We start from the raw sequence: 19,436 nt of genomic DNA on the forward strand, positions 1-19,436 counted from the left end.
AAATTACTACTAAGTCCCGTGGTGTAAATAATACGATGTGTTTACACTTTCAGAGTATTTTAAAATACTTCAGTCAAAGGTTTCTTTGGAGGACGAAAACCCGGTGCGCCGACCCTACGGGAGTAGGATAAGGCAGGGGAGATGATGATGAGGAGTCAAAGGTTTCACTTAATTTTTAACCGAATACGAATCTAGGAATTACTAAAATTATTTTTCGTATTGTAGTCTATAATACATACATATACGTATTCCAAGTAAATATAATTTGTTAATACCGTAATTAATGTTATGTGCTTATGAAGTAATTAATAAGTGAGATTTAAAAATGAATTTATTTTTACGAAAAGTAAAGTTTAGTAGTTTCTTTTTATAACAACGAAGAGGAAATAAACGTTACATAAAATGCGAGAATTTTTGAATCTTTATTTTATGGAATAAGCAATTTCTTCTAATATAGTCTACTCAGTATTAAATATTTAGTGCGGCAAAGTTTTCTGGCCAGGTGAGTGAGGCGTGACACGGTTATCTCTATCAGATAATTTAAAACTTAAGCCTAGAAATAGACAAGATAATTACAATGCGACTAAAACTGGCGATTTTTGACATCGACTCAGGGCGCTATATGACTGTAATATCACTTATACCCACCGGACCAAATGCTTTAGTCAGACTATATTTCTACGAATCACTTTTTATTAAATTTAATGGTTATTCTTAGCGGCCATTCCACGAAATGTTCATTACAAACTTTTTATATTCTATCTGCAGGTAACAATTATCTGTTACAAGAATGGTGAATAGTTGACTACCAGTTTATAGAACGTAATTAGTATAGTTAAAGTACTTTTAGGGCCTGTCCCACCACTGGCTGATAGAGGCTTATAAGTGACGTCACTGTCATAAGGTAACAAAATCCGATATTTTCATCATTTTACTTGTTGGATTGTTAGACAGTTTACATTTTGTTACAGTGGGACAGGCCCTTACAGCCTTACAAAAAACGCTGTATAAAGTTAAACTTAGGAATATACTGTTTATAAGCAAAATTTGTACTGATATTTACTTATACTCAGTTTATTTATAAGGTTAACTTTAAACCGCGTTTATTTGTAAGGCTGTTAGAGTTTTATCTCATACCAAATATGCCTTTTAATAAGAATAAAAAAAAACAAAATATTGATAATATATCTTAGTTAAAACATTATATTTACAAGTTTCTTAAGTGCTTTTGAAACGAATTTAAATTAATTTAAGTTAGAAAATCAATCAATTAATAAAACAGTTAATCTTACTTCTTACTAATATCATAATTGTAAAAGTTTAGATGGATGGATGGATGGATTGATAAATGGATGTTTGTTAGAGTTTGTAGCCTAAACGGCTGAATGGATCTCGATGAAATTTGGCATCGACGTAGAGGATACTTTGGAAGAACACATAGGCTATTCACTTTTGTTTTCTTTAATTCCACGCGGACGGAGTCGCGGGCGAAAGCTAGTTGTTTCTATAAAAATTACTTTGACAGGTGAAAGTAATTAAGAAGAAATTATCAAAATCAGTTTAAACTTCCTTGTGAAGAAATAAAATAAAGAATGAAACACCTTTTAATAAAAATAATAATATTTTATTTATTTAATACTAGCTTTCGCCCGCGACTCCGTCCGCGTGGAATTAAAAAAAAAACAAAAATAAGTAGCCTATGTGTTCTCAAGACTATGCTCCACATCTAATCCAGCAAAATTTTATCGAGATCCGTTCAGCTGTTTAGGCTACAAACTCTAACAAACATCCATCCATCATAGACATTGAACTAGCGAGGAAATTTAAAGAATCCTCCTGTTTTTAGTAAATTAAAATACATCGAAATCTCTTTATAGTATTAGTAAAGATAAATAAAGCAAACGCATTTGACACATTTTTATTAGCTGAGAGCGCAATAGCCGTATACAGAGGTCGCCAGTGACATCCGGCTCGACGAAACAGACCTCTTTGTCTCAACACAGTAACAATACTGGTATTATTTCTTTTAATTCACATTTAAACGTTTATATACCGAGTATTAAGGTAAGATAAAATGTTTTGAAAAATGAACGTTAGTGTGGAAGGGTACACTGGTAGAGGTAGACCTAGAAAGAGATTTGATTACGTGAAAGGTGATATGATCAAAAAGGGAGTGATGACTGAGATGACGTATGAGAGTTATGTGGAGGACAAAAACCTGCTGCGTCGACCCTAGGAGTAGGATAAAGAGGATGATGATGATGATGAAAAGGTTTTGAAAGGTATTAATTTTTCTTATAACAAACTTTTGCCTATGCTCATGCGGAATGGAAAATCTCGTTAAGGATACATAGGTAACTATGTGTTCTAGAAAGTTCTACATGTATGACATCCAGATAAATTCAGCCATTCTGAAGATCCCCAACAAACATCCACCCATTTATTTAAACTTTCGCATTTATAATTTGGCAATACAAACATACAGTTTCAATTAATTTTATTTAGAGCACAAACCTTAACGTTCTTTGAAAATCCTATTTTTCTATTTAAGCAGCTGACTATAAACTTAATATGAAAGATTGTTCTAAAGTAATCTTACTTCTTACTAATATTTTAAATGCGAAAGTTTAAATTGATGTTTGTTAGAGTTTGTAGCCTAAACTGCTTAACGGATCTCGATTAAATTTGGCACAGATGAAGAGGATAGTCTGGAAGAACACATAAGCTACTAACATTTTTTTTTATTTTACGCAAACGGAGTTGCGAGAAAAGCTAGTAATTTAATAATTAGTTTTTTCGATCTACAAGCATTTATTAATGGTTTAATTTCTTCTATTTACATATGTAGAACGAGAACCACGTCATGAATTTGGCAAAGCGCCATTTAACCCTGTTACTGTTGAGAAAAAATGTAACGAGAACAAACTTTCAATTGCTTTATGAACTATATTTTTAAACTAATGCAGCTTTTGCCTAATTTAGTTTTTACACTAACAGCCGAATACTAAAACGAATTTCGAACACTTTTTGTCTAAATGCCGCTTACAACGTCAATGTAATGGAATGTACAGTTTCAGTTTATTGCATATTTTAATGTCGTTTCAGTGTTTGGCCGTACGCTAAATAGCTTTGAACTTCAAAAGTTATTCATAGACAATAATATGAACTAAATTAAGACGCATTATATTATGCCTAGAGGTATTTAGCTGGTTTTAACCAAGGAAAGAAACATAGAAGGGAAAAGAATTAGGGGAAGACCAAGACTAGATGTATATGCAACAGATAAAAAAGAAAGTGGGTGTCTTGTATCTAGAGATCAAAATAAAAGCACAAGAAAAGGACTGGATCAACAAAAACGAACAATTCTTTAGTACATGAAGCGATATTTCTACCTAGATGTAGTGAACCTTAAAAATCATCAAATATAAGTAACATTTTTGTAAAAAACAGCGAAATTAGCGTTAAAATGTTAAATCAAATAGCAAACGGTGTGTGCAGAAGTCGCTGCGATTAAAATTCCGTCCGCGCTCGAGCGACAGCGGCCTCGATTCATTCCATGAAAATGTAATTGAGCATCGCTGAGTATACTTTAAGGTACGTTTCCACTGTTATTCTCCGAACGGATCAACATGTCCGTGGAAACAGTGTCGTGCTGCAGGACAAAGAACCCCATTTAGGCCGAGAATGAATCAGTTCGAATTGGTTATCCCGACCCTAATGAGCGATCTTGATCCGTTTAGTTTCAGGTATTTTTTTTTATAAAATTCGTAATTCAAATAGTTTTAAAATAATCTGATGTATATAATAATAGCATTCGGAAAATAATCTACCATTTAGACAGCGATTTTTTTTTTGACACGTTTGTATACAATAATCTTTGAATCAATCTCGAGGATCGGATTTCGAGTTCAACCGTCATTTGGTACGTGACTGTCGTCCGGCACGTCACTAACCATGGACACCCGCTTTCTCACATCTCGAGAATCGCACCGACCCAAGCGTTATGCGACCTCCTAATCTTTTCTCACGTAATATATCTACAGCACAATGCAAGCTCTCACTATACCGCTGCAAGTGTACACAGTCTTTAAAGGGTAGAGTTAATTTGACGAAAAACTCAGATAATTACCATTTAAATAATACTTTTTGCTCGAGACTCCTTCCGCGCCGAATTATAAAAAAAAAAAAAACTTCTTCCAGACTATTCTCTACATCTATGCCAAATTTCATCTAAATCTGTTCAGCAGTTTAGGCAAAACAAACATCCATCCAAACTTTCGCCTTTATATCAGTAAGATAGAGGATAGATTTAAACTGTAAGTTAAACACTTACTACTTACTTATAACTCTTCTCATTTAAATACCTTTATAAGTAGATAATATTTTCAGACGTTATTAATAATTAATTACTTTTGAAGTTAATTAAGTCTTAGAAACGCTTAGTTATTAAAGATTATATCTCTATAAAGACAAAATACAGTAGAACCTCGATAGTATAAAAACCTCTTCAACTTCAAAAATAATATGTTCCCTTCCCATCAGACCCCAAAACCTCTATAACATAGACCCTTGATAACTTAAAATATTTTGTATTTACCTTGGACTTTAACTTATCGAGGTTTTACTGTATTAAAATTAAGTTTCTAAATAGTTCCAAAGTTAATCTAAAAGTACACAAAAGTTTATAATAATGGATTAGAAATCCACTTGACCTAAATATACCGTTTTAGCTTTGCCTCCTTATGTCACAATATGATTAAATGCTTTATATAGAAGGGTGTGTCATGTACTTTGACATTAGTACATATTGTCCTACTAAAAATACTTGAAAAGTCACATGCATGGTGACAAGAAAATTGTTTTAATCAAAATCTAAAAATGTAAATCTTTCCTCTTTATAATATAACAATAGATGATTTAAGAACAAGATTGTTTTTATACAAAAGGTGGCAAATGAGCAAGCGGCCACCCAAATCCGCCAAAATGGCGAAGCGACCGCTGCCCATAGACATCTGCAGATGCGTTGTCTACCCAAAATCGACGGAGACGCGCATAACGAGGATGTTTCCTCTTTTTATGCGTCTCCTTCACCGTCAGTTCCACTTTCCCATCCAATCCTTTCCTTATAAGAAAAGGGTGGAACTGATAAGTGGGACCACATTCATCAGATGAAACGCGGAATTGCTTCCAGTAAAAGCTATTGTAAAAGATGGTTACTTTTCCAATCCGGTAATAATAACGAAGTAACGGCCAGAGCGGAGGCTCCTGAGGGAGCCATCGAGCCTAGTTACTCATAAAAGAGGTTTAGGCTAAGCGCCATGCGCTCGGCCACCTCAAGCCCGGTGAATCTGTAAATGCCTCCTCAAGGCAAACAGTGACAACTCAGTCACAAAAAAAAAGAAAAAAAAAGGTTACTTTTGCAATAGCTTTCACTGTTATAAATGCGAATGTTTAAATGGATGGACGTTAGAAGGTAAGAAGACCTTATCGATTCTCCATCAAATTTAGCATAGATGTAGAACACAATGAAGTTGATTTTGAATTCCGCGCAGACGGAGTCGTAGAAAAAGTCTAGTTCAAAACAGCTTAGAAGACTCTTAACTGATGTGACAATGGTTTTATTTAAAGAAAGACAATTTAAAACAAATGAACGCTATCGCATATTTCGAACATCGCTGATTTCTGCAATCAAAAATGATATTTATTACATGGGAATAAAACACAAACGAAATATTTTCAGTAAACCTTTAAAGACTGAGTTCCTACAAACTCCATATTGTATAGTGCCTAATTTCCTTGATATGTTCGTGTACTCTTGCATATATTGAAGTATTTTAAAAGGATTTATTTGCAACGGCTGGCTACGGTACATGATCAGGTGTAAGCGTATTGCGAGTCGCTTCCGTCTTAACTAGGTTACCGTTATTGCTACACCGACCGACACGGCGTTGCTAATGGCAGTTTACACTATCGGAAACATGTTTAATAACTCTTCGCATTGTATTTGAAAGAATAAGGATATGCCTTCAAATATGTGTTTCTAATGTGGAACTCGAGGTGATACTTAAATAATAATAATTTTGTTTAAATGATGTATTCGTGGCAATTTATAACATCACTGGTGATATTACATGGCCTTGGTGATAAAACATTAATCTGACTAATAATAAATGCGAATGATTAGATGGATGGATGTTTGTTAGAGTTTGTAGCCTAAACAGCTGAACGAATCTCGATGAATTTTAGCACAGATGTAGAGGATAACCTAGAAGAATACATAGGCTTCTTACTTTAATTTTTTAATTCCACACGGACGCAGACATGGCAGAAATCTAGTTATATTATAAATCATCATCCACTTGCCCTTATCCCTTATGGAGGGTTGGCACAGTATGTGCTGCTCTTCCATACATCTCTATCAGCCGTCATATCTAAATCCACTCCTTTCTTAAGCATATCCTCTTTCACACAATCCATCCATACTTTCTTCGGTCTTCCTCTTCCTTTGTAGCCATCCACATTCAATCTTAACACTTTCTGGTTTATGTCCCCATCATTTCGTCGCATAACATATATATTAATAAACCACAACCCTTTGAGGTATTTTATTTAAACAGTATGTCACACACATACTCGTAAAAAAGTTAAAATTACAGACTTCGTGACTACGTGACTTCCAATACTTTTATGGTAGGACTATTTGAGTAACGACAGACCGTAATTTATGTCGGACAAATTGCTACATATGAACTGAAATTACAACATAATTTATGTAGTTAAATGTTCTATAAATCAAATTTCTCTTACTCGAAGTATTGCTATAATATTGCCCTGCGGATTCACTTGTCATCTTACTTCTTACTAATATAAATGTGGCAGTTTAGATGGATGTTTGTTAGAGTTTGTAGCGTAAAGAGCTGAACGGATTTCGATGAAATTTGGCATAGATATAGAAGGTAATCTGGAAGAACACATAGGCTATTCGCTTTTGTTTTTTTTCAATTCCACGCGAACGGAGTCGCGGGCGACAGCTAGTAGATTTTATTTTAAAGTTTACTACATTAGTTATTTTGCATGCTACTCGGCTACTAACGGACTGTCTTTAATATAAAAATGCCCTTAGTAATTGTTCTTCGAATTACCAACAATTATTCATTTGCAATTCAAAGTACCTACTACCGGAGATAAGGAAATCATACTCATTTCCCCTAAATTTTTAAGTTTTAACATTTAAGATTATATATTTGCTTTGAGTCGTTCAGCAAGCAGTCTTTTCATTAATATAATTCTTGTTTTTATTGCTTAAATAGCTTGCAGTGTCAGACCAAGTAAAGAAAGAACTTATCGTAATCGATTCAACAGTCGACTACAACTAATCGTAACGATGATTGAAACTTATAAGAATGTTGCTATCTTTACATGTTACATATATACACTTACATTCGTGCTATATCAGTATATATATATATATATATATATATTACTGTATTTATTAGTGTGGACTATAACAGCGCCAACCCTTAGATTAAGAGAAAAAGATTTCAACGACACGAAATATCTTAACCTGTGCTGAAGACATGAAGGATGTTTTTTAAACATGTATTTGTGGTACAGCAAAGAAGGTAGAGGAAGACCGAAGAAAGTATGGATGGATTGTATGAAAGAGGATATGCTTAAGAAAGGAGTAGATTCAGATATGACGGCTGATAGAGATGTATTGAGCAGCATATACTGTGCCGTCCCTCCGTAAGGGATAAGGGCAAGTGGATGACGATTGTGGTATAGCGAAAAATGCAAAGGACAAAGTTTTAATTTTATTATCTCTGTGTAAGTTACATTTATAGTTTTAAAGCTAAACGATTACCTTAACTTGTTTTGATAAGATAATGTTGAAACATTTTTTTTTAAATTTACAGACCTAGGTAATGGTTTAAAATACTAAAGTTATTGATAAGTAACTAACGTTACGTCTTACTTATTAATATAATTCTTATTAATATAAATCCGAAAATTTATGTATAGATGTTTGTTAGAAGGTATCTCCGGAATGGCCTAACGGAATTGGATGAAAACCACAGATGTTACATAAGGAAGAATACATAGGCTTATTAAGTTTTTTAATTAATTTCCGCGCGGACTAAGTCACAGACAAAAGCTAGTTTTGAATGTATGTAGATTGGATATATTATAACCATGATGAACTTTAACTTATGTAAGTATCAATTATGTCCATATCATCATCATCACCAGCTCACTTTACGTCCCCACCGAGGGGCTCGGAGCCTACCCTGATATGGGGTGACTAGGCCATATGTTGAACTTAAACTATCAAAAAGAATATCACGTATAGTGGAATTCAATTGAAATAAGAAATTATAACGTAAACAAATCTTAAGGTTGTAATCACAAACTTAATAACGGACATGTTTGTATTTTAAACACAGAAACGTGTTATTAAATAATTCCATAGATGATAAATTACATTGTCATCAATTGAAATGTGTAAATAATTTCTATTGAACTCGACTATGTATTAGGATATGAATTTAAATTCAAGTCTGAAATGTATTAGAAATCAGAACAATTTGTGAGAGCCCACATAAGAATTAAATTCCCAGAAATGTCTCCTGTAATTCCATAGTAAATAGTCTGCATTGTTCACTGTTAGTTTCCATCGCCGAAATATTAACATGTCTTCTCTCTCTTTCACATTGAAAGGAAAGAGATAACAAATAACAGAAATTTCACGTTAACTTTATTGACATTTTTGTGACCTCTAATTGGTAATGGTCTTAAAGATTCTATCTGAAAAAAAAACAAAAGGTTAGATTAACGCCTTGCCGCATAAATTCATTTATTTCTCCACCCCCTCCGTTCAAGGTAGGGGTGGTAATAACTTTTAAGGTTATATACCTTGTACATAGAGTAATATCTGCATAGGGCGCCCGTGACATGCGCACTGCTTCAATCGATCGGTTACCTTACGTTGAAACACATGTATTGCAACAATATATTCATCCTTGTCACTCTCTATGAAGCAAACAGCGATAGAAATATTGACATTGACGGTTACGATGCGCATAAGTTATGCCTTACATTGCAACTTATTTATTTTTAATAGATATCAATGAAGTTTTCAAATAGTAAAAATGTAAACTTGGAGTTTAGATGCCAAAAACCGTATTGTCATCATCATCAACTTGCCCTCTCCTTACGGAGGGTCGGCACAGTATGTGCTGCACTGCCATACATTTCTATCAGCTGTCATATCTGAATCCACCTTAAGCATATCCTCTTTTACATAATCCTTCCAGACTTTCTTCGGTCTTACTCTAGCTTTATAGCCATACATTCAATCTTAACACTTTCTGGTTTATGTCCCCATCGTCTCATGGCATAGTATATACCAAGGTAACCTTTTGCTTCAACACAATATTGTATGAAACACAATACTTCTGATGTTTTTTTTACAAATAAGAACCCTAATCGCATTAGCTTCTGCCGTATGATGAATTCAGCTTACTATACGTCCCCACCGAGGAGCTCGGAGCCTACCCTAATAACGGGTGACTAGGCCATAGTATGATGAATGTAGAAATTAAAACTTCATACTATTATTAGGTCTGTCTATTGCTCTTTGTAAAGGGGTGGTTAAGTTCTTACCTGTCCTCGAGAGCTTTGTCTATTGATTTTTAAATACCTACATGAATATACGCCGACATACACGAAGCCTTATAATGTACAAAGGGCAGCCAAGATCAATACGCGACGACGTATGACCTTACGAAATAATAAAACATGTATTGGTTCAATTGGTTTGTTAAACTTGAACATATTTAGATACGTAAAAGCAAAATAACGACTAGTTTTAATAATGTGAAATGTTTCTCTATAAGCAAAATACATGTTTCTTATTTATTACTATTTTTGCTGTATTTTTAAAAGTGTTAGTTAGTTATTTACGTATCTAAATAATTAATGCAAAAGTATCGATGGATGGATGTTTGTTCAAGTTTGTAGTTTAACTGGTGAAGAGATCTCGATGAAATTTGGCATAGCTACTTACCTTTTTTTACCACACGGACGAAGTCACGGAAGAAAGCTAGCACTTGTATAGTTCTAATTTACAGTTTTGTTTTTATTCAAAAAATAGTTTTTCTATGTCTCTCAAGTTGGGTTGATACAGACCATAAAAATTAAACCGTCAAGGTCAAACTTGTGCCGACCTCACCTCAGCGGCATAAGGCCAGGAAGATGATGAAATTTTCTATGGTCTCCTCAGGAAAACCTACTAAAACTACCAATCAAGTTCAATCCTGGTAATAAAAGTATGGACAAACATAAAAATATATTTAATAACTTACAAAAAATAGTCATCAAAATTTCGTTGTTTTAAAATTGAAGAGTCTCTTTGTATTTATCTAAATAATTTAAACAAGTGTATTACGTCATTAGAAAGTATTGCCCCAAAATCTTTCTCCTACATAGTAATTGTAAAATATTTCGTCACCGACCTCGTAGCGCGTAGACCGTTCGTAGCTCTTTTGGTGCTACGAATACAATTACATACAATTTTTTTTAACAACTTCTTGTTTATTATGCCTAAATAAATAATAATTAATGCAATTTTATTATTATTCATTTAAAAGTCTGGAATATTTTATTACTAATTTTTCTTTCAATTTTAATTGAATATTATTTTTGAATTTATGCCAAATTTAAAATTAATAATTCGGAATTCCTTTTGTATAGAATTTTAATTATATTTTTGAAATCCGAATAAAGTTATCATGTTATCAATTACGTCCCAAAATATTTAATATTTTAGTTGTAAATGTCAGTCATCTGTGTTAAAATGATCTTAAAGTTATTATTAATTTTTTTAAATATATCGAAAATTGCAAAATTATCTAAGACGTACTAAAAGTATCCGAAACCCTATCTAAGCGTAAATGCATGAATATATTAACACAGGAATGCGAGAACCTCGTTATATAGAAAGTCGCAAACTCTGCTCACTCCTCAGTTAACAGGCGTGAATTTAACATGCCTCCATATAGAGTATACCTTTAATACAAAAATGTAACACAAATAAACTATTATTATATTCAAACACTCCAAGTAAATATACTAAGTTTTATATGGGAATTAAATCTAGATTTTATTTAAATCCAAGAGTATATGGTAAACTCAAATAACATATGTATACATAAAACAGTGCAGCAGTATGTTATATAAATATAAAAAATATGTATATAAAAAATATAAAAATCATAAAAAAACAAATTAACACTAACATATCTTTTGCAAAAATATCGCATATTAATAAACGTAGTAACCGAAGAGCAAGTTTACTTGTTCTGCCCAAAGTACGAACCAACTATGGCGTAAAAAATATCAATTTCGAAGGAACACAACTTTATAACAGATTACCATCCTCCATTAAAAATGCGTATTCACTTATTATGTTTAAATTAATGTTAACAAAACATATATTAGAAAATTGTACAAAATTTATATAAAAAGAACATAGGCGACAATCAACATATTGTAAATGTAAATTCTAATGTAAGTGACTTTACATGTCTTTAGGGAATAAAAGTCTTTAAACATTAAACATTAAATGTTTATAAAGTATATACTTTCATTTACTAGTCAAAGATTTAGTAAACAATATTCAACGAGTATGGACTTTAATATCAATTAGAATACAAAGTAATGTAAAGGTGCAATTACATTAATCGATAACTCGATCGACAAACAGCTAATGGAAATGACCAGTATATGAGCAAAGCGGAAACTCGGTTGACGAGTATACTTGGAAAAGTAAGGATTACCTTCCAATGTGTACGGTAACGACCAATGTAAACGGCTCATGAAACTGCATCTTAATATTTAACACTAGCTTTTGCTCGCGACTACGCCATAAAATAATAAAAGAATCTAGCCTATGTTATACGTCGATAACGTAGCTTTTTAATGGTGAAATATTTTTGTAATCGGCTCAGTAGTTTTTGAGTTATTTCAATATATTTATAAATACAAATCTTTCCTCTTTATAATATTAGTATAATAGTAAGTACAAGCTATTAGCCGGGGCCTCGTTCGCGCGGAATAAAAAAACTTTGGTAATTTCTTCTTCCAGACTACTTTATATCTATGCCAAATTTTATGAAAATCCATTCAACCGTTTAGTAGATACCTTCTAACATACATCCATACTAACGCATTTATATTAGTAAAACGTAAAACAATGGTCCGAATCGATAAACAATGAGAGTATCTCGGCTCGGCATAGCTTGCGCGTGACTCAACATGCAATAAGGTTAATTGAGAGATGTGACGTCACGCTATCTGCGCAGCGCAAACGCTACGTACCAATATCATTCGATAGAATATTTTGTCAATTCACATTTATGCTTATATCGGGATAAAATCTTACCAAATCTGTCTTTGATCTATTTCTATACTTCTGTACTGTTATAATAAAGCGTAAACACACACTTCTTTGTTGCCTAAGATGTCAGCAATTACAGCATATTTTTCAATAATCATTTTTTTAATAAAAAGCCCTACACTTGCATCACGTTTTAGGCTATATATTTTAACGCCATTAAACTTAGGAGGTAAATATTTTGGATAAAAATCCTAATGTGGAAAGAGACCATGAGTTGCCAACATCAAGGAAGCAAGGTTGTCATCATGTCATGTCATTTTGACATTTGTAATTGATAATTTGACAAATGTAAACAATAAAATATTTTTTTTATAATTCATGAGGATAAAGTCGCACGGGAACAGCTAGTATACAAAAATACTAAAGCATATTTTGATGGACAGATGTTTGTTATCACGTATCTCCAGGATGCAGTAATCTCGCTGATAGACAAAGATGACATAGCCTTGAAGACATATAGACTACTGATTGCGTTTTAATTCAACGCTAAAGTCGCGTCAAAACCTAAGTTATAAATTGCTTATTGACTTCCAGGAATAACACGTAATCAATAGCTTTTGTCTTGAAAATAAGATTATCCATTTTAGGTACAATTTTGTTAGTTGTAATTTCATATTCAGTTTTCAATAATTTTCAATTCTTAGAATAAGTTTATTTTTAATTTTGTTCGGGAATATTCCTACTCATACATCCATGGAGTCACAGATCCGTTGATTCACAACGACGATAAGTTCCCTAGTTTTAATAAGGTATTTTACATGTTATGCGACGAAATGATGGGGACATAAACCAGAAAGTGTTAAGATTGAATGTGGATGGCTACAAAGGAAGAGGAAGACCGAAGAAAGTATGGATGGATTGTGTGAAAGAGGATATGCTTAAGAAAGGAGTGGATTCAGATATGACGGCTGATAGAGATGTATGGAAGAGCAGCACATACTGTGCCGACCCTCCGTTAGGGATAAGGGCAAATGGGTGATGACTCATTTACCAAAGATGTATAAGACAGTCTTTTTAATACAGTGTAAAATGTTATTGGCTCTTTTCAAAATCGGTTGTGACAGTTTTTGAAAAGAATTTTTATGATTAGAACTTTGACGTTCTAAAGACTGTTTAAATACAAAAATATTGAAGGAAATAGAGTACATAGAAGTCGGGACTGACCTAACACAATTTACGCTTGATTTGGCGAGCAGTTGTTTTTTAATTAGCGAGCCGAGAATCGATCATTGCCATCGGGCTTTGTTAATTAAATATCCAATTGCTTTTGGTTCTATTTCAACTAGTTGTGAGCACTTCAATTTTAAATTCATAGTTTCCTAATTCCTGGAACTTCTTTGTTAGATAACGTAATCGCAATATTGTAGTTCCAAGTAAAAAGGTCTTTGTGTTAATATTAACTGTTTTATTACAAAGGGATTTAGTTGATTTGATCACCAGACCTTATTTGGATCTACTTACAAGTGCTTCGTCATTTGATATAAGTGTTGAATGACTCGTTATGTGATATTTTATTTTAATAATTCATCAAATTATTTGCTTTATTATTGTCCTAATTCATTTATTTATTAAACTTAATGTACTCTGTACTTTTATATGACTATACTAGCTTTCACTCGTGACTCTATCCGCGCAAAATAAAAAAAAACAAAAGAAAACATCCTATGTGTTCTTCCAGACAAGCCTCTACATGTATGCCAAATTTCATCGAGATGCCTTCAGCCGTTTAGGCTACAAACTCTAACAAACATCCATCCATCTAAACTTTCGCATTTATAATATTAGTAAGAAGTTAGATTAAAACAAGAAAAAAATATTGTTTTCATAAATTTGAATTTTATTTTATTATGATTTTCTTGTATAGCGAACAACTTGGCGTCGATGGCTTATATTTCATTAGCAGCGGCCATTTTGTGCGCGTCCGCGGCCATCTTGTTGACTGCGCCCGCGCAACGTTCAGTTTACAAGTATACGTAACATGTTTTCAAATAATACAACTTGTTGATAATATTATGTATGCTATGATAATGTTTTGAGTTGCACTCGCAGGTTTATCAAGTTTCATTAAACATATGAACTGTGAATGAATTGAAAATTAAAAAGAATAAAAAAAATAGCAAGAGCAATTATATAGTTAAATCGAAATCTGAATAACTAAAGGTCTTTAAATGCTTTGACGTGCAAAAGAGATTTTAATATGAGAAATATTCGTTACAATATTTATATTTCTAGTAAAAAGACGTTTGTATTTATAAGAACGGTAAAACAATCTTATAGTATTTGTAAATATAACCGTTGGTTCTCACTGGCTAAATACGTGCAAAAGTATATTGACATCTCTAACATGAAAGGCGGGAATGCATCAGTAATGACTTGCTTTTGCAAGCCACAGGCATGTGTACATACTGGCATCAAGGTATCAGCTATATTTGATTTAGAAACACCTACGGGCGTTTCGTGAACTGAGAAGATAATTTTCCATTTTAATGGCATGTATTCCTGTCCTTACTATCAAGAAATGGAGACATCAGTATATGTTTCGGCAATGGAAACTTACGGTAAATAATGAAGTGTATGTCAAGTCTCTGGCCCGTTGCCAGCCGAGGCTCTAATTCAAAAATAACCAATTTCTGGTCGCCTCGTGCGGGTTTTCGTTAAGCCGGGTTAATGGAACACAATTCCGTTTGTACAATTTGCTTTAAATTGCTGTGTCATTCGTAAATGTTATATCTGTGTTTACATTGTTGTAATACATGTATAAAGACATAGTTCTTACATGATTTGTTGACCTTTAAAGACCTTGTGGAACCGTCTTCGTTGGTATTTGTAATCAAATACGACTTAGTGTCCTTCAAGAAATGATCACATTTCTTACTGAAAGGTTGGCAGTTATGCAGTTCCTCTACCTGGTGCTGATTATGGGAAGATCACATTCTCGCCACCTATTTACCCCCCTTTCTTTTATAATTAATAGCTGTTGCTCGTGACTTCGCCCGCGTGAAATAAAAGAAATAGTAACACATAGCATATGTTACTCAGTAATAACATAGCTTTTTAATGCAAGAATTTAAATCGGTCCAGGAGTTTTTGCGTGAATAAATACAAAAATCCAAATCTGTCCTTTTTATAATATTAGTACAGATAACAAGATGTTACTTATTCTAGTCTGTTCTTTAATATGCTACGTAGTTAAAAGAGCAAAGTCATAACGATTTTAACGTATAACTGTAAAATGTAATTTAATAAATAAATCCTTCACGGCTGTTGAGAAAACGATAAACGAAAGCATTAAGAGCCCCGAGCTCAATATGACTTATGTTGCAATAAATAACTCCATTTTGTTAAGAATACATCCAGTATGCGAATGTAACAGAATTTAATCAAGCGTTAAATATCATTTAGGGTTTAGGGTATGTATTTTTATCGTATTAGTCATTTTAATAACTAAACGATATATCACTTCAAGACAAAATCAACCGATTTTTGGATCGCTTTTTAACAACTTTTTACAACTAGATATGGTTATAACTAAACGATAACTGACTTCAAGACAATTAAACGATTTTTGGATCGCTTTTTAAAGAAAATCTCAACAACTAGATACGTTTTAATTTTGAAAGAAAAGGAACCAATTGGCACATATACCACATCAAACAGCGAATGAATGATGTAAATAATACTTCATGCTAATATTATAAATGCTAAAGTTTATACGTATGTTTGTTAGAGTTTGTAGCCTAAACAGCTAAACGGATCTCGATCTATTTTGTCACAGACGTAGAGGATAGTCTGGAAGAACACATAGGTTACTTACTTTTGTGTTTTTTAATACCACGCGGACGGAGTCTCGGGTAAAATCTAGTTGGATTCTATATCGCACAGGAAACGTAAAAGATGGAAATATTGTAAAAATGTTTCTGTATAAGTTTTGGAAGTGGAATCGCACAATAAGACAGGCAGATGTATTTTTATTTGAAGTACAGATTATTATTAAAACGCGCAGCCCCTCGTTACATTGTAGCAATCAAAAGGTACTCTTATTGTGTTAGTTTATACCTGAGTACGCCCCTGGATGTGGCTTTCTTACCCCTAGATAACGTCTTTGACGATACCTTGAAATGAAACCGTTATTTTGTCAGTCTAAAAATAATAATACGTTTTATCTTATTTGAACCATTTAAACACGATGTTTAGGGACCTTACTTTTACTAATGTAAATGTTTATATCGATGTTTGTTAGAAGGCAAATCCGGAATGGTTTAACGGATCTGAAATTTGGCAAAATAGAATAGTCTATAAGAACACATAGACTTATCTTGGTTTTGTTAATTTCACGCGAATGGAGACGCGGTCAAAACCTAGTTCAAAATAACGTCCCATCAGAAATATGAAAACTCTAGATTTTGCACCCGAATCCGTTTTCTATACTATTATAATAAAGCGTAAACACACACTTCTTTGTTGCCTAAGATGTCAGCAATTATAGCATATTTTTGAATAATTTACTTTGTAATAAAAAGCCCTACACTTACGTCATGCTTTAGACTATGTATTTTCACGCCATTAAACATAGGGGTTAATATTTTGGGTAAAAACCTTAATGTGGGAATGAGACCATAAGTTGCTGCCAACATCAAGAAAGCAAAATTGCCATAGTAAGGTAATTGGTATTTTGACATTTGCAATTGATTATTTGACACATGTAAACTATAAAATAACATTTTCATGAGTTTACGCGGATGAAGTCGCAAGGGAACAGCTCGTTGTATAATAAAAATAAAAGTAAGTAACCTAGGTCTTCCACGCTATCATCTACATCAAATCATCGAGATCCGTTTAGCAGTTTAGGCCGCAAACTCTAACAAATGTCTATACATCCAAACTTTCTCGTTTATAAAATTAGTAAGATTCACTTTTTTACGGAAATTGATAGGAATAATTTATTTTTGTCCAATTTAATGTGATTTCAGGTTTTTTTTATATCCTTAGTTAGACTTAATTTCAATGTATTTTTTCTACGTATTTCGTCAACAACCAGTAACTTTACTAGCATAACCGGTTACTAATTACGTTATCTATTGCGACTGAGTTTGCCTAAGAATTGTTGATAAGAGAAAGCTTCGCTTTGCAAATTATGCAACTAAGTCGCGGAGTAATGGTTGTATGAATGAATTTGTCTGAAGTAAACATACATTTAAATTAGTCTTCCTAATTTTTTGAAGATCTTTTTGCGATATTATGAACCCATTTTAATTTTATTGCATGATAATAAATTGTTACTAACTTTAGTAATGATTAAAATCTTTTTTAAGAGAACTTTTGCGTTTAAAATATTAAATCTATGCTATATTACCTATTTTGGAGAATGCACACGAAAATTTTTGATAAACTATTTGTATCCGATATGTCGGTAATTTTACAAATGCTTTCTAGGACTTCTAGACAACAGATATTAAAGTTCCCTTTGAGTATAAGTAGACTGTTTTATGTACTATAACACAGTCCACTATTCTTACTGTGCCACACTAATTTAAATTCGTAACACTAACTAAACGTATTCTCTCTTGTCAACAGAGCGAAAAGTGGCTGGTATACGAGAATTTAAAAGAAGAACTATTAGAGAAGATAAGAAAAATAGAAGAAGAACGGCATACGGTAGACCTGTGGTCGTGTGGTGCAGAATGGGGAAGGAAACGACGGAAGAGGCAGGTCGCGGTATCACCACCTTACGTGGTCTACATGCTACCTGATGCTGACATCATGGAGGATTGGCGACTTGTCAGGAAACTGCTGGAAAGAGCTGATTAGGTTAACTATGAGTCGAGTCACACAAAGTTAATATTTATCTACAGAAAGATAAAACGCTGGTATTACTGACATTAAACTGTGCTGTTACTCGTTAGAGTATAATTAATAATTTTAACGCAATATCAGGAATTAAAGTCTCCTTTATATTGTCAATACAGCAACCGTATCCATTAGTTGCAACCGACGAATTTTAAGTACAACAGATGGTAACAGTAAATAAGTAAATCACAATAGTTTCGTAATAGTAACGCATAAGGAGAAATTTAGCAATCATTTTTAACTATCGACAAAATTATTCGAGACTTATGACGTAACGGTATTACATATTATTATTCTTGTATTGACTAGTGACTCGACAAATATTTTAAATAATTACGTTCTAAAGATATTTGAAGATGTTACATTTTAAAGTCAGTTATTTAATAGGTTTTATTAAACAGAAAATTACGTTAAACAGTAATGTACCAAGAATTCAGCAGAAGGCTTTTCAATAAAAGTACCAATGTACTAAAATGTTTGAAATTTTCAACAAGTGTTTCTTTTGTTGAATTTTGAAATGAAAAGTATAATTTAACTTTAAAAAACCTTTGACAGTAAAAATACCACTGTTTTTATGACAAGTGTAATTTTTATTTTTATTTATACTTTTGCAATGGGATCGAAATCTATTATTTGTGATTGTTAAACTTTTTAAATAGACAACGTGACAACATAAAGTAAATTTAAAGCTATACTTTGTCCATAAAACTTTGATTACGTGATTTTTAATTAAAAGAAGCGGCTATGTTACACTACTTATAGCTATTCAAATATGTCCAATGTCCCCGCTGCCTTTACCCTTTCAACATCATCTTCCTTTTGTCATCCATAACTCTATCATACGTAATCTCAGTCATCACTCCCTTCTTGATCATGTCACCTTTCACAACATCCATCTCTTTCTATGTCTACCTCTACCGATGTACCCTTCCACACTCGTAACTAACGTTCTCCTTGTTACAGTCGATTCATCCCTCCTCATAACATGTCCTTCCTTGTTATAAAAATTACCTATAAATAAATTGTATCTTATACAGGGTTTTTGTTAAAAGATACTTAATAAAGTATTTTTCGCTTATAAATTCATAACTAAGATTACGCTTGGTACATGCTAGCACGAAAATTTGCAAGA

The 19,436-nt window shown here is 32.8% G+C and overlaps 1 protein-coding gene across 2 annotated transcripts in view; it reads left to right on the top strand.

Annotated features, from left to right (window-relative positions):
• The window catches only part of LOC106101470 (breast cancer metastasis-suppressor 1-like protein), a 61,596-nt gene extending 42,391 nt beyond the window's left edge, over nt 1-19,205 (top strand). For both annotated transcript variants that reach the window (XM_013280710.1, XM_013280711.1), the window contains exon 4: nt 18,032-19,205. In XM_013280710.1, coding sequence (XP_013136164.1) covers nt 18,032-18,265 — 234 coding nt within the window. In that variant the 3' untranslated portion in view covers nt 18,266-19,205. The remainder of the gene's footprint in view (nt 1-18,031) is intronic.
• The last annotated feature ends 231 nt before the right edge of the window (nt 19,206-19,436 follow it).

Source organism: Papilio polytes, unplaced genomic scaffold (genome assembly GCF_000836215.1).
Source record: "Papilio polytes unplaced genomic scaffold, Ppol_1.0 DF823980.1, whole genome shotgun sequence".
Lineage (NCBI taxonomy): Eukaryota > Metazoa > Arthropoda > Insecta > Lepidoptera > Papilionidae > Papilio > Papilio polytes.